The sequence below is a fragment of the Diabrotica virgifera genome, chromosome 4, assembly GCF_917563875.1.
Source record: "Diabrotica virgifera virgifera chromosome 4, PGI_DIABVI_V3a".
NCBI lineage: Eukaryota > Metazoa > Arthropoda > Insecta > Coleoptera > Chrysomelidae > Diabrotica > Diabrotica virgifera.
In genome coordinates, this window is record NC_065446.1 from 243973044 (window position 1) to 243989923 (window position 16880).

The window sequence follows — 16880 nt, forward strand, 5'->3', positions numbered from 1 at the left end:
CTAGATGGTCATCTAGAAGTGACGTCGCAAAAGCACTAGTTAACGGTTTATCAGATTAAAGGAGCATTATCCAAAATTCCAGAAGACGATGAGCAACAATTTTAAACTCGTAGCGATGCAAATGGTTTGTATAATGGAATGTGTTTACTGGAAACAGGAATATTTGTAATATTTTGGAATGAAATCTTAGAGAGGACAAACAGCACAAGTCGTATTTTCCAAGATCCAAATATGAACCTTAATTCATAAGTGGCGGCACTTAGATAGATCACTTAAAGAACATATTCTTTTAAGGAATATTCCAGATAGGTACTGAACTGATAACATCAGAGAAATTTAGGACTCAAAATTTTATCGCTATTATAGATTACTTCATTACCTCTTTAAGTCAGAGGCATTCTGCATATGAATCCATTCATTCCAATTTTGGATTTTTAGATTATTTGGAAAATTTAAGTTCAATGAAATTGAAGCTCACTCACTGAAGCTTAGCGACATTTATAGCAATGGTTTAGATGAAAATCTTGGCATCGAACTGGTACAATTTTTCAATTCATTTAAAGAGAAAATCGGCTCATCACATGTAAGTAAAGAACTTCAAACGTACCGATTGCTAAAAGAAAATAATGTGAATGATGCGTTTCCAAACGTTGTGGTGACACTTCGTTTATATTTAGTTCTGATGCTAACTAACTCCCTAAGGCTAAGAGCATTTGAAACATATCTCTATAATGAGCATTGAACACGACGTCTTAAAGCAACTGAACATATCCGACATAATCAAAGAATTTTCAATTAAAAAATCTCGAAAAGTACTTGGACTTTAACCATACATTTTACTATGTTTATTTTTAATATTCTACTGTGACAAGATACAGTTCTTGTATTTTTTATTATTTAAAAATATATGCATAAAAGTAGATCAACATTTTTTTTAATCTCTAAAATGGAAAACCCTGTAGTTGGCTGTATACCATAGTTATGAAAACAATTTTTTTAATGGTAGGAGGTGAGGCCCCACACCAATTCTACCCAAGGGCCCCCACTGACTTAAATCCGGCTCTGCGACTTGCTACCAATAATTAGGTAATCATGAACATAATTCACCCTGTATAGTGCAGATATCTATTTTCACGACGATAACAATATTATCCAACTTTAATAATGTAAATATAAAGCAAATAACAAATACTTAAGTATTAGGTTAACAAGTGGTGATTAAAATGATCCTTAGTACTACAGGATTTTTTATTTTACTGATTGGTAGGTAAAACTAAATTGACTACTTATTTACTTTTACTACGTTTACCGTAAATTTTTTTCTTTGCTTTTATTTGCTTTAAATGTCCATAAAAATTTGTTGCATTTAAAGTTTTGTATAATCTTTGATAATCGAGATGATTTTTTTACAAAAATATTGAGAAAATATTCGACATGATGTTACAAAATAAGATGAAAAAACACAACTTTATTATTACACTCAGTATATAGGTTAAGTTTGGTTCAACATGAGCGGACGCTTATAACCACCCTTCTACTCAACCTAAGATGCCTATTGTGGTTCATCTGCCTTTTTAACAAAGTACATTGTGGCCTTAGATGACACTTCTAGGAAGTAGCAGGACTCGAGTTGATAATGCTAAAATGTATTGAGCCTTATCCTATCTAACCCTGCGCAATTGCACAGAGCGTGCTCCGTTGTCTCGTGATCAGCCTGGCTCAATCTGCAATTCGCACTTTTTGTCAGTCCGATTTTGTTTCCTGACAGTGTCCTGTGAGGAGACCCACGATGATTCTCAGGTCATTCCTATTTATACCTAGTAGATCCCTTGATCTCTTCTTCAAAGGTTCACGTTTGTCCACGCCTTCGAATTTGTTTGTACCATATTGTTTTTAGAATGTGCTTCTTGATATGCTAACGTTGCTATGACAGGTTATGGGCATATCAATGTTTCTCTTGTTCCTCCCCTGGCAAGTAGATCCGTTTTTTCGTTCCCTTCAATACCAGTATTTCCAGACACCCAGAGTAAACTTTCTTCGTCACTTTTTCTGATCGGAATCAGATTCTGAAGACAATTTCAAACTAACTTAAAATCAATCCGATAATACCTGGTGGCTATCAGTTAGAATTTTTATCAATCTGTTCATGCTCCTCTTTATTAGTTCCTCCAGGCACATCTTATAGCATACATTTCTATTTGGAAGATAATAGAGTGTTTATTTTAGGTTTTCACTAAGGCTTAGCCTTGATTTTCCTCCGTATACCTCAGAACTTCTTCATCGGTTTTAGATCTATCTGCAGTCCAGCATTAAATGCCATTATAATCTTTATAATGTATATATCCCTTTCTGGATAGACGATAGTAAACGTCTTTTCTAAGTTATATTTAAGTTGGTATCTGATACTATTTATTAGGTTGGCAATCATCATAGCTATTTTAATTTTTGAGGCAGCGGTTCTAAATAGTTGTCTTGAACTGCATCCAAGCCATTCTCTCAGGTTCTTCAGCCATGAAATTCGTCTTCTTCCGATGCTTCTTCTGCCATCTATCTTTCCTTGCATTATGAGTCGTAGGATGCCATACTTCTCGCCCCGCATCACATGTCCGAGATACTGTAGCTTTCTTTCTTTAATTGTAAATTCAACTTCCTTCTCGTTATCTATTCTTCTCAGTACTTCATTGTTCGTAACTAGGGATTGCAATCCAGCAGCATTTTCAATCCAGCTGGATTTTTGCAAGATTGGCCTGAATCCAGCTGGATCCAGCGCGGATCGAGCAAAATGTGGAATCAAAATAAAAACAAGATTTTAATGTTTTTTTTTTGTCTATATGCCAAATTTCTAATGGTAGGGGAGCCCAAGCGGGGATTTTTGCAGTTACTCGAGCGCGTCAGATTATCATATGGGGAGAAACCTGATACCCTGCAGATGTACCTCTACTATATATTGGCATTTAACACAGGGGAGTTCGTTAAGGGGGGCCCGAAAATAAAAATATATCCTTAAAAAAACTCGAAATTGTCAGATTAAGATAAGGTAAGTTAAGTACATACAAAAGAGTGTATATTTCAAAAATCTGACGATTTGAGCTGGGCGTAAGGAAATGGGTGAGTCACAAAGTTTCACAAGAAAAAAGAGAATATTTCGCGAAACGAATGACTGATCGAAAAACTAAAAAATATGTGCTCAATATTTTTTAAAAATCTATGGAATGGTACCAAACATGACTTCCCACGGAGAGGGGTGGGGGGCAAATTTAATATTTTAAATACTAATCCCGCGATATTTCGCGAAATGAACATCAGATCGAAAAACTGTAAAATACACTTATTCAATATTTTTGAAAAATCTATCGAATTACACCAAACACGATCCCCCACGGAGGTGGGGTGGGGGGTTACTTTAAAATCTTAAATAGGAGCCCTAATTTTTTATTGCAGATTTGGATTCCTTGCGTAAAAATAATTAACTTTTATTCGAAACATTTTTTCGAATTATGGATAGATGGCGTTATAATCGGAATAAACGATTGTTGGAAATGGAAAATTAAATTAAAAAATGGCAAGCGCCCACTAAAATGGAAAACTTTACTTAACTTTTTTTGGTTTTAGGACCTACTCTTCACAACCCAATAGGTCCCCATAACGCTCGAGTGACTGCACATTTAGCATACTTTGCTCCCCTACCATAAACAACAGAAACATGAATTATTTAGTTTTATGAAAGTGATACCTTAAAAACATAGGCCTTACCTACTTCGCACAGAACTGCACATATAGCCGGTTGCGGAGAAAGCCCTTCCGGCCTCTGTGCTGGTCGGCTTTAAGGTCATCAAATAGTCATAGACCATTGACAAACGACAGTGGCGACGCGTGACTTTTTCTAAAGTGTTACCAAAACCAGATATTAAATATATACCAGATATATTATATATTATCTATATATATAATGTATTTTATAAATATTTTTATATATACAGTGTTCCCATACATCAAAGTTTCTTCGATTAGACACTGTGAATTTTCAGCTTGCTATTAATCAACTTTTTTTTGGTACGCGCGATCCAGGTCTATTATAAAAAAAAGATGAAATAAAATTTAAAAATTAAAAATTTAAGAAATTATATAAAGTATCTACAAACTAAAAACATATTTGTTGTTTTTAGGTAAAATATGTATTATATCACCTTTATACTTTATTAAAAAATCCAAATTGTATAATTAGTATACTAATCAGTACATTCATTTGTCATTTTTAGCCTAAAATATTAAATAATTTTTATTTTATTGATTATATACTACAATGTACTGTATAATCAATATTATTATATGTCATATTATAATAATGTTGTTGTTAATTAATATATTTCGACAAGTAATTAAAATCGATTAATATGATTTATATAGGATAAAAAGGTATAGATATATTATCTGTATAATAAGCAAGTACAGTTACAAGTTATAAACTAATAATTAATAATGCATATTATGCAATAATCGAATCCAAAGGGCCGGTACGGTTAACTAACCGGAGTTTAATCGAGAAAATACCGGCCCTAAGAATAACAGATTTCATAAATGGAATTGTAATTATTACCTATAATTATAATAATAATTAAAATTGCATTTATTAAGTCTGATATTCTTACGGTCGGTATTTTCTGTCCCGATAGACACCGGCCCTACCTAGCGTCACCAAATTAAAATTTGGTAACACCAATACGCGGTTTCAGAGCCTCGTCCCCGCAAAATTTTCAGAGACGATCCAGTCAAAGATCCTACTATCGTTGCCACTCACAGAAGTGGTAAACGGCGCGGCGCACGGTAAGGGCACAGCATAATAAATATGGAACCTCTTTATACTGTGGTAAGGGCGTATTATAATAACGTGTAACCGATTTTACATAAACTCGCTGATATTTTCGTGCGTCTAGTTGGCTATTTTACTGAATTAGGTAGATACTATTAATAAATATTTCTATTTTTAAAAAATATAAATGGAATTATTTCATAGTAGTCATAAAATATTTATTTACAAATTTTAACTGTTACCAATGGTAACAATGGTTACATGGACGCTTTGCCAGTGACAAACGATCACCTTTCACTACTTCGGGTTCATAAACCGCCATATCCTTTTCCAAAATATTTTCGTAATCTTTTTGAGAATCAGTTTTTTGACTATAAATGTTTTCTCTTTCTCGTTTCAATGCAATCTCAAGTTCTTGTTCCAAAGTAAAATTCACTGTCTCCGGATTAGTTGGCCCATCTTCTTCCATTATCTCTAGCACTGGTTCCACAGTTACTTGTTTATTTATACGAATCAACAAATTTTTCACCTCTTGTCGCATTGCATTCTTTTTCGGCATGGGGAAGTAACCAGGATTGTTTAGTCCTTCGTCATACATTTTTTGATTTTGTAAATACACTAATGTACCTGTAATCTCATAGAGACGCCGTTCCGTGATTCTGTTGCGTAGTGCTTCTGATAGATCTGCATTAAGGCTAAAGTCCTGGCTATTTAGTTTGTCTAAGACAAATTTAGCTGGTTAAAAGTGGCGATTAACTCATTGATTATTGACCACTCGCCAGCAGAGAATTTTATGACGAAATCAATGTATATCAACGCTTTATGGATGCAAACTTTTAAGCTATAGAAACTTTCCAGCATACTGAGCTACTGCCATCGCAATAAAACGGCAAGTTGCCGACTCACGGCTTTGAATAAAGATGCTAATGAAGACATTAAGTAACTTATTTCGAATTTGACACGTTTGCGGATCCGCGCTGCTGGATGCAGCATGATTTGCTGGATCCAGCATGTGAAAAAAATCGCTGGATCTAGCTGGATTTCTGGATGCTGGATCCAGCAATTGCAATCTCTATTCGTAACTCTATCGACCCAGGAAACCCTCATAATTCTTCTATAGGTCCACATTTCAAAGGCGTTAAGTCGTCTCATTGTCTCTACATTTAACGTCAATGATTCCACTCCATAGTATAGTACACTGTATACGTAACATTTAGTCGAGGAAATGAAGCATTTTGGCTCGCAATTTTTTCGTCCAGCATGGATTTACTTGAAATTTTCACAGAAGCTAGAGAATAGTCCAAGGATCATTTTCTATATCACGCCGCTGTACGCTAAAACCTTGGGGGTGGTTGCCACCCCATCTCTGGGGGCGGGAATTTTTTATTACATTGTAACTATACAAATCGATGTAAAAAGTGATTATAAGAAAAAAATGTTTTTTTACATTTTCTTCGTAAAACTAATATTTTTCGAGTTATTCGCTCTTGAAAGTAACAGTTTTTCGATGAAAAAATCGACTTTTTTAGAGGGTTTTTTGAGAATACCTCGAAAAATATGCATTTAATCAAAAAAACTGTAGATACCAAAATAGTATCTTTTAGTAACACAAACCAAATTATTTTTCTGTAATATCGCCAAGACCAATACAAACCGAGATACGGCATGTTAAAAGTTTTTTTTTTCGTCAAATGCATAATTTGAAATATTCAAAGTAAACTAACGGAAAAACTTTGCATTTTTCGAGGAAAACTTAAATACTCTTTTTTCAAGTATACAGTTAGGCCTTTCAAAAAAAATAATAAAAAGTTTCTAGTCTGAAAAGTAAGCGACTTATGATCAGGTCGGTACCTGCTTTTCTCTATAAAAAAATCAGTGAAACAAACCCCCTAACAACCCTCCTGATTAGAAATTGGTCTTCACCTTTCTGTGATTCCTTTTATATTTGTATTATTAATACACCCAAGAAGTTTGACGTATTTAAAAGGCCTAATTTTAGAAAAATTAGAGTTTAAAGAAAAATAAATTTTTTGGAATTTCCTATTTTTCACCTTTTACTTCAAAATATCTCCGAAAATACTGGAGATACGAAAAAAATTATAGATTACCAAATTGTAGCTTCTTTAATAATTAAAATTTCCTTGTGCATAGATTTTCATTACAGTGAACAGTTAGCGAGATATAGCTGTTTAAAACCTCTATTTACGAGCAAACACCCCCTTATCCGAGCCCTTTAAACCCACCCTAATTAAAAACTGAGGGATCTTACGGAATTTAGTTTACACAGTCTTATAACTCTTCAAAAATTCTACAAAGTCATTTTTAAAAAATCTTTTCAACGCCAAAAATGAAGGAGCTATGTTTATAAAACCAATTTTTTTTTCGAAAAATTCGGATAGTCCGCTTATGGATAATTTTCAATGTATGTATAATACCACAGAACCGGTTCGTATACTGGAAGATGACTAATAAACTATTTGTATTTGTATTTGTACATATTTGTAAATTCGTATTTTTGTGTAAATAAATGTTTTTGTAATTCTTTAATTCTACTTTTTTTTTTCTGTATAGACCTACTAAAATATCTGCTTATAAAAACTGTAATGTTATTAAGGGTGGTTTTTAAGGGTTGAAATATTATGATATTATATCCTAAAGTATAAAACAATCATTATTTAACCAATCAAAACCAAATTTTACCCATATTAAAGTATACAATGTTTTTATATAATTTTTGACAATAAGGGGTTATTTACACCCCTAAAAATAATCAACGCCCTTAAGCATGATATAGAATATGAAGTACAGGGTGAGATGATCCTAATCCCAAATTTTTATGTAAATCGATGCAAGCCGAAATTATTCCTTTAGGATAAGTAAATTTTTTATATATAGCTCCAACAAGGGTGGTTTTTAAGGGTTGAAATATTATGATAGTATATCTTAAAGCATAAAACATTCATTATGTATCTAATAAGAACCAAATGTTGACAATATTAAAGTTTAAAATGTTAACAAACTAAACTAAGTTATCAATCGAAGCAGCGCAGAAAACGACAATAAATATCGCCTCCGTACCACCAGATTGACAACAGGTGGAATACTTTCTTTGGTTGAATTATTTAAAATTCTCTCATCTTAATTTTCTCGGCACCTGTATGACTTATAAATTGTAAAAGTCTCAGGAGGTGTAACCAAAGAAAGTATTCCACCTGTTGTCAATCTGGTGGTACGGAGGCGATATTTATTGTCGTTTTCTGCGCTGCTTCGATTGATAACTTAGTTTGTTTTCCGGTAGATGGCCCTAGTTCATCCGTGACATTTCTTTCTTTGCAATTCGGGAAGGCCCTAAGCTATGGGAAATGGTTAAAGCGGAGAGAAGAGGATATGGGTTTACTGATGAGGGGAAAAAGATCTCCGAAACCGGTATAGACTCTCCGCTTTAACCAGAGTATTATGCAGCTGCTGCATTTTCGTTTTGCAAAGAAATTGAGAATGTTTATGCATTTTTAAAATGTTATTTTATAATTTTTTACAACTAGGGGTAGTTTTCACCCTTACAAAACCAAAAGCGTACAACGGCTCAATATAGAAAATGAACCAGAGGGTGTAATGAGCCTAATCCCAAATTTTTGTACAAATCGATGCTGGACGAAAAAATTGGGAGGTTTTGCCATAAAGTACAATTGTACTTTAAGAGCTAATGTTAAATCTTTGTTACATATAGGACTTTTTTCATTTTCATAAAATTAGAACGTGCTTTTTCGATTCTGACTTTGATTTCTGCAATGTAGTCATTATTTTCTGTTATAAATGTTCCTAGGTAAGTGTACTTTTTTACTCTTTCGATGTGCTGGCCCTCTATTATCAAGATTTCGTTAGTATTATGGTTGTTTTTACTAATTTTCATAAACTTCGTCTTTTTGATATTGAGAAAGAGTCCGTACTCCCTACTACACCTTACTATTTTACTCATTGAGTCTTTGCAGGTCTTGTAAACTATCTGCTATTGTTACTGTATCGTCTACATATCTGATGTTGTTAACTAAGGCTCCATATACTCTTATGCCGACTGTTTCATCTTCCAGAGTTTCTCGCATTACCTCTTCAGAATAAGCGTTAAATAATAGAGGTGATGTATGCAGCCTTGCCTGACTCCTGTTTAAACTACTTTATTTAATGGGTTATAAGTCAAACAATCATAGTATTGAGTAAACTTATATATTTTTATAAAACTTACTAAACATCTTACATACAATAAATCATACAAGTGACAACCATGTTGACTGGCTTGAAGTTAGCCATGTCATGTCTAGCACGCAGCCCCTTGCTACGCTGTTACACAGCTATATATATTAAACACCTTCCCCCTAAGATCGATATCTATAAGGGGTCTTTATATTACGACCAACTCTCGTCTTATAACTGTTAGAAGTCTCAATATTTGGGTTGACTTTATGACTCAATGTAGGTACTGATTTTACATTTGGGCTTGGGCAACTAATGGTTTTATTAACACTATCATTTACGTTAATGTGAGTGGTATCTTTATGAACACTTTGTGACTGAATATCAGGGTACAACTCGGGTTCTAAAATGAGTTCTTTTTCAAGTGTTGTGGTGTATGAATGTTTCATTTGGTGTGAATTCCGTCTAATAATTTTATTGTTATCTTCTTTTTTCACCCAATATGATCTAGGTTCATTGGCCTTTTCTAACACAATTGCTTTACGCCAATAATTATCTTTTGAACTTCTTATTACTACCCTATCTCCCTTTCTAAACTCTACTGGTTTTCTTCGTGCTGTCTTATCATAACGTACTTGTAATTTCTCTTTTTCTTTGCATAAATTCTTATATACTTGTTTCTGGATTGTAGGTTCTAATTTATTAGCTGTAGTTGGTAATTGTCCTCTCAGGATCCTGCTCTGTAAAATTTGAGCTGGAGATGCATCAAGATTTATTATGCAGGTATTATTATATTCCATCACCAAATCTCTAAAATCAACATTTTCCTCATTACTCTTTCTTAAAATTTGTTTGCTTATATTGACTGCTTTTTCTGCAAGTCCATTACTCTGGTGGTAATGTGGAGTGCATGTCATAATTGTAATGTCTTTTTCTCTATAATAATTTTTACATTTTACCGAAGTAAATGGTAGATTATCTGCAATTAAAATTTCTGGATATCCAAATCTACTAAAAGTATCTTGAAATGAGTTGATTACTGAACTGGAGGTTTTATCTTTTAATATTGAAATGTCCAACCAATGCGAAAAATAGTCTACAATTACTAAATATGCTTTTGAACCATACTCTAAAATGTCTGTACCAACTTTATTGAATCTTAGTCTGGGAATGTCATGAGGCATCATTGGTTCTTTAAAATTATTTGGTCTGTATTTCTCACATATCCTGCATTTTTTTATATAGTTTGTCACATCATCATCAAGTCCTGGCCAATAATATATACTCCTGGCTTTGTTTATAGTTTTACTGACTCCTATATGGCCTTTGTGAAGCAATTTTATCATGTCAAGCCTAAGTTTTTTCGGAATAATTATTTTGTCATCAATAAATGCGATGCCAGCTTCAAAATACAGTGAATCTCTTATACCATAGTACTTTTTACACACTTGAGGAACATTTTTTCCTTTTGGCCACCCATTATAATAAAAATCAAAAATTACTGCTAATGCCTCATCCTGGCTAGTAGCTAGTCTTAACTCAGATTGCTTTTCCTGGCTCATAGGTAAATGTTTACTCACTGAGTGGACCATTTCAAACATTTCTGGGTCATGTGTCTCTATATTTAAACTGGACCTAGATAGCATATCAGCAAAATGTATGTCTTTCCCAGGAACAAAATATACATTTAATCTGTACTTGAGAAGTTTAAGCCTTAAACGTTGGAGTCTAACTGATCCAATTTTGGAAATTGGCTTCTTCATAATGGAGATTATAGGTTTGTGATCTGACTGAACGTCAACATCAAAATTATAAATAAAATTGTGAAATTTTTGAGTAGCATAATAAATTGCCAATAGTTCCTTCTCAGTCTGACTATAATTTATTTCACTATCATTCATATTTCGTGATGCACAAGCTACTAATTTTAAAATAGAATCATATTTCTGGAACATACAAACACCTAAACCATTTTTAGATGCATCACATTGTAAAATAATTTTTTGATTAGGATCATAAGGGACTAACGCTGGTGATTTACAAATTATGTTCTTTAAATTATCAAAACATTTTTGATGTGACGGGAGCCACACCCATTCTACATTATTTTTAAGTAATTGACAAAGAGGTTGAATATGTTCAGCCATGTTCGGAATGTACCGTCTAACGTAATTAAATGCGCCCAAAATTCTTTGTAATTCTACTTTACTATTTGGTTTTTCAAGTTTACAAAGTGATTCCACTCTGTCAGGATCTATTTGCATCCCTTTATGTGAAAAAACTTGACCCATAAATCTGACCTCTTCTTGACAATATTGAAATTTGTCCCCATTAAACTTTGCTCCTACTTCTTTAGCCCTTTCTAACACTTTTTTAACAGTTGTATCATGTTCTTCTTTTGTTGTTCCCATAACAATCATATCATCATGACAAATCAATAAATTCTCTATACCTTTAAATTTATCTTCTACTACTTCTTGAAACAGATCTTGGGAATTTGATAATCCATATGGCAATACTTTATATCTGAAAATTCCATAAGAAGTTGCAAAACAGCATTTCCATGATGATGTCTCGTCAAGTTCTAAATGATGATACCCTTCAGAGAGATCAAATACAGAAAATATCTTTTTACCTATCATTTGTGCACAAACATCTTCCAATTTATGTACTACTCTTGGTTTGCGGACTATTTGTTTGTTTAGATCTAATGGGTCTAAGCATAAACGTAACTTACCATTTTGCTTTTCCACAATAACAATGCGGTTTATGCTTGCCCTGGGGTCAATTTCGTTAACTTTGACAATTGCCCCTCTTTTTGTCAACCTATCTAATTCATTTTTTAAATTATCTCTAATTGCGACAGGTACATTTACAGGTGGGTAACTTACTGGCTCAAAATTGTCTACTGTAGTGATCCTATGTTTACCACAAAATTTACCATGACCTCTAAAAACTTCAGGGTTAAGGTTTATAAATTTATCCCTTTCTGCTAATTCTAAAGTACCACAACTCTCAATATTGTTGATTCGTTTAACTAACCCCAAATCAATACATAATTTACCACTTAAAAGAACTCGAGTTGCCCCATTAATAATTGTAAAATCCTCGTAAACATACTTATTTTTATGTTTACAAAATAAATTTACGACACCCATTGTTTTAGCCTGAGTACCCTCAAACCCTTTCAGTACATAATGATTATCCCTAATTTTAAATTGTTTATCAATTTTCTTAAAAATTTTTAATGGAATTATACTTACATCTGCACCTGTGTCAAGTTTTACTTTAATTGTCTTGTTTTCAATTTCTATAATTTCATCCCAAATATTTTGACTACTTACATTTTGGTATACTTTATTGACATTTCCTACAAAACTATCAGCTGATCCATCACTGCTATCTTCATCTATGACATCAATATTCTTCACTCTACAGGACTTTGCAAAATGGTTTAAAAGCCCACATTTCTTACATTTCTTTCCATACGCTGGACATTCTCTGGCCCCATGAGTTGATTGACATCTTTTACACTTGAATTTTTCATTGGTATTCGCTTTACTTCTAGAGTTATTATAATTTCTATGGCCCTGGTACCTATCTTTACGAACTTCTCCTATGTCTACATCTTTTCTTTCGGTATGAAATTTCAAATTTTGGTTCTTACTTTGTTCACTAGTTCTACAAAATTCGATGGCTTTTTGTAGGGTAAGTTTGTCCACTCTCAATAGAGCTTCTCTAGTAACTGGATCTCTGATGCCCATTAATATTTTGTCTCTCAGAGCTTTATCTTCGGCTGTTTGTTCTGGATCAATTTCATTATAATTACATGTTCGAATCAAATGTCTACAACTAGTAAGAAACTGCTCAAACGACTCTCCTTCTTTCTGGACCCTCATGATAAAATTGTATCTTTCAAATGATTCATTCATCCTTGGATTAACATACTTATCGATTAGTGATATCATCAAGTCATACTTGTTATTTTCGGCTTCTGGGATCTCGAATGTGGACATAATTTTGGCAGACTCAGCCCCAATTATATTTCTTAAAATTGACATTTTCATTTTATCTGCTGACTGGTCTTGTCCCGTTGCTAGTAAATAATCTTCGAAACTAGTCTTCCAGAACTTCCATTCGCTTGCAGCATTTTGATCCTGCAGGTCAAAATCTGGTGGTAATTTTACATTTATTCCCATCACTGCCATTCAAGGTTGCCAGGTCAAAAAACTAAAAATCACCAGACAATTGCTTAAAAAGTTGCCAGATTTTGCTAAAAATCACCAGATTGTTATGAGTATGCGCAGTAACGAAAAATGTGTTGCTGCACATAATTTTGTGCATGCGCATACGCGTAACCATTCGAGAACGGTAATATGAAGGGTTGAAACAATCAAACCTAATAAAACAATAATTAGAATACATATGAAACGATTTTTTTTTTGTAAAATATAATATAAAATGTAGGTGTTCATTTTTATAAAAGGTACTGATAATCCCGACAATGTAGATTATTTAAAACTTAACGTTTTATGTCTTAAACTTGGCCTGACAGACGATCCTCGTCGAGCGGGGTGTTATACAAAATTGTTTTGTTGGAAACCTAGTAATTTTTGCTCATGCTAATAAATTTTTAATACAAATTAAAATTGAAAAAATAGTTAATAAGCACCTTTGAGATTTTAGTTTATTAGATGATCAAACCAACACAAAACGTGACAAAACTACAAAATATGAAGAACAGTAATCACTTAAAACTCTACAGCTGACACAAGAAAGATAAAACTGCTAAATTGATATGTTGATATTAACTGAACTGGTTTGTTTATAAAACCAAGACATAAATTATTGGAAGTGCATGAACACTTGCAAGAGTAGCGAAAACTTCGGGAAATCCCCGGTTGAGCACCACAGAGGCGGATCATTTTATATTACAAAATTAGACTTTTTGTATTATATGAATATTAGGCAATTCTTAATAACGAATAAAAAACATATAATCGTACTTTTTAAATAAAAATATATAATATAGATAAGGTCAAAAAATCACCAGATATTAAGCTTTTTAAAAAAGTTTTCACCATATCACCAAATGGGTTAGAAAATCACCAAATCTGGTGAATTTTCACCAGACCTGGCAACCTTGCTGCCATTGTAGGTTATGTATGGTACCTCGTGTACAAGTTGCTATAAATTTAGCTTTTCGACTGTAAACTGTAACCCAACTAGCTGTTTGACTGCGCCATGTTTAAACTACTTTATTTAATGGGTTATAAGTCAAACAATCATAGTATTGAGTAAACTTATATATTTTTATAAAACTTACTAAACATCTTACATACAATAAATCATACAAGTGACAACCATGTTGACTGGCTTGAAGTTAGCCATGTCATGTCTAGCACGCAGCCCCTTGCTACGCTGTTACACAGCTATATATATTAAACAACTCCTATCTTTATTTCCATTTCTTCAAATGTTTGTTTTTCAATTCTTACTAATGCTCGCTGATTGTAATGGAGGTGTGTTATTAGTCTTAAATCTCTTTCATCTACGTTTTTATTTTTTAGAATTTCCATGAGTCGATCATGTTTTATTTTATCAAACGCTTTATTGTAGTCTATAAAACAGACGTAGAGAGGACGGTTAACATGCAAACATCTCTGTGTCAGCACGTTGAAGAAGAATTATTCCTCTCTGGTACTCATACCATTGCGGAACCCATATTGAGTGTCACTAACATCCAGCTCCAGTTTAAAGTGTATTCTGGCGTGGATAATTTTCAATAGAATTTTCAAGGTATGTGATATTAAGCTCATGGTTCGATAGTCACTGCATTATTTGGCATTCACTTTATTTGGCAAACACACAACTGCTGATGTCAACATTTCTCTAGGGATGATTCCCGTAGTATAGATAGCATTGAACAGTTCTACTATTATGTCCAGGTTTTTCTCGTTGACCAACTGATCAGCAGATTTATTGGTTTTCGTAGAGTTTATTGCCTGACTAACCTCTGATTTGGTTATCTCTGGACCTACATCTCCCGTTTGACTATCTACGGATGTACTAGCTTCTCTCTGGTCATGAAATAGTTCCTCGATGTACTCTTTCCATCGTTGTAGTTTTCGTTTCCAACTCTGCGTGATTTTAAATTATCTCTCCAGATTTGATCCCGGTATCTTTTTGCCCTGCTTCCTGGCGTCTTTTCCGCCTTCTGTATGCTCCTACCTTCGCCGTCCATATATATGTATTGGAGGGAGGTGAAGCATGACCTCCATGGAGGTGGTTGCGTATGCCTCAGGTTTATTGTGCCTTTGATACTGTTGATTCCTCATATACCTCCACATTTTGTGCACTGTAGAAGTCACTGTTCATTCTTTTCGTCTTGTAATGTTCAGTTTTTTATTCTTCTTATTAGCTTCTTTGTTTCATTATTCTTCTTTAGGCTTTTCTGGAACATTTGATCTTTTATACTTACTTCAGGTAGGCTTTTCGTTTTTCTTTAGATCTTTTCTAAACCAAGGTGTTTTTTTTGTTATCGTTTTTGTTGTTTATGACTAGGTATACATATTATGTTTTCCTAAAGCTTCGACTGCTGCTTCCTCAATGTTTTTAATTTTTTCCACGTTCTCATTTACATCTTCGATGCTATTTGTTTGGTTCATTTGTACCTTCTGCGACAACAACACCAATTGTATTAGTTAATTTTTACATTGTTATTTTTTCAGCTAGTATAAGTTTAGGTCAGGAATGCGTTCGAAAAAAATACGACACTGGCATAGTGTGTGTGTGTGCAACGCTACCTACTGTGATGAATTACCACCTTTAAGCAAGTTAGATCAACCACAATATCAAGTATTTACGTCGAATCAAGATGGTCTTAGGCTTCATAGAACAACAGGAAAGTTTAAACCGTATGCGTTTAACATATTTAACGCTCTTTATACCATTCATATAAACAAATATGAGAAGCATCAAACGATGTTCGGATTTGGAGGTGCTTTTACAGATGCTTTTGGTATCAATCTGCAAAGTGTTGAACCGACTGTACAGGAAAAGGTGCTAAGGTAAATTTTTTAAGAATTTTATTCAAAAATAGAATAGTTAAGTTAAAATGAAAATAACGGTTTCATTTTTATCCAAATCGGCTCTCTTGTAATCACTCGACACGTGTTTCTAGGTCTACCCGTTATCAAGAGAGCTTTGGAAGAAGACCGATCTGAATCACAACGTCCGTTCTGATATATTTTCTTAGCGTCGCCCGTTGGTATTTTAGTACCTCATTGCATCGTTCCCCGTTAGAGGTCGTTCTTAGCATACTCCGGTATAAATATTTCATTATTTATACCGAGCAGAACGGACGTTTTGATTCAGATCGGTCTTCTTGCAAAGCTCTCTTGATAACGGGTAGACCTAGAAACACGTGTCGAGGGATGGCAAGAGACCCGATTTGAATCAAAAAGGAAACTGTTTACATTTTCATTTTGTTTTATACCATACTATGTATTTATTAGCGTACAAAAATGATAATGTTTCGTATGGGTAATCTGAGATGCATTATTGGAATATTTTCCTACCGTCGCCCGTTGGTATTTCAGTACCTGGGTTAACAAATTACTTGATTCGTTGTCGACATTCATTTCATTAATTTAATAGTTAAGTTCTTCTTATACTTCTCGCACACCTTATACCCTATATAAGAGCGCATGATCCAATAGTTAAGTTAATAACATCTACACACGCTCTAACAAAACCACCTGACTGTCGGGGACTGACAACTTTGGGTCTGACTGTTGGAGCGTGTGTAGGCTTGTCGCACGACAAAAATGAGCTATCCTGACAGTCAGGCTGACGGATTTGGTCGGGTGGTCTTGCTATT

General features: G+C 33.7%; 1 protein-coding gene across 1 annotated transcript in view; it reads left to right on the forward strand.

The window, feature by feature from the left end:
* Nucleotides 1–1118: 1118 nt before the first annotated feature.
* LOC114347524 (lysosomal acid glucosylceramidase) overlaps nt 1119–16880 on the forward strand; it is a 32856-nt gene continuing 17094 nt past the window's right edge. The window contains exons 1-2 of the mRNA XM_028298218.2: nt 1119–1263; nt 15730–16068. Of these exons, the coding sequence (XP_028154019.1) occupies nt 15752–16068 (317 nt within the window). The 5' untranslated portion in view covers nt 1119–1263; nt 15730–15751. The remainder of the gene's footprint in view (nt 1264–15729; nt 16069–16880) is intronic.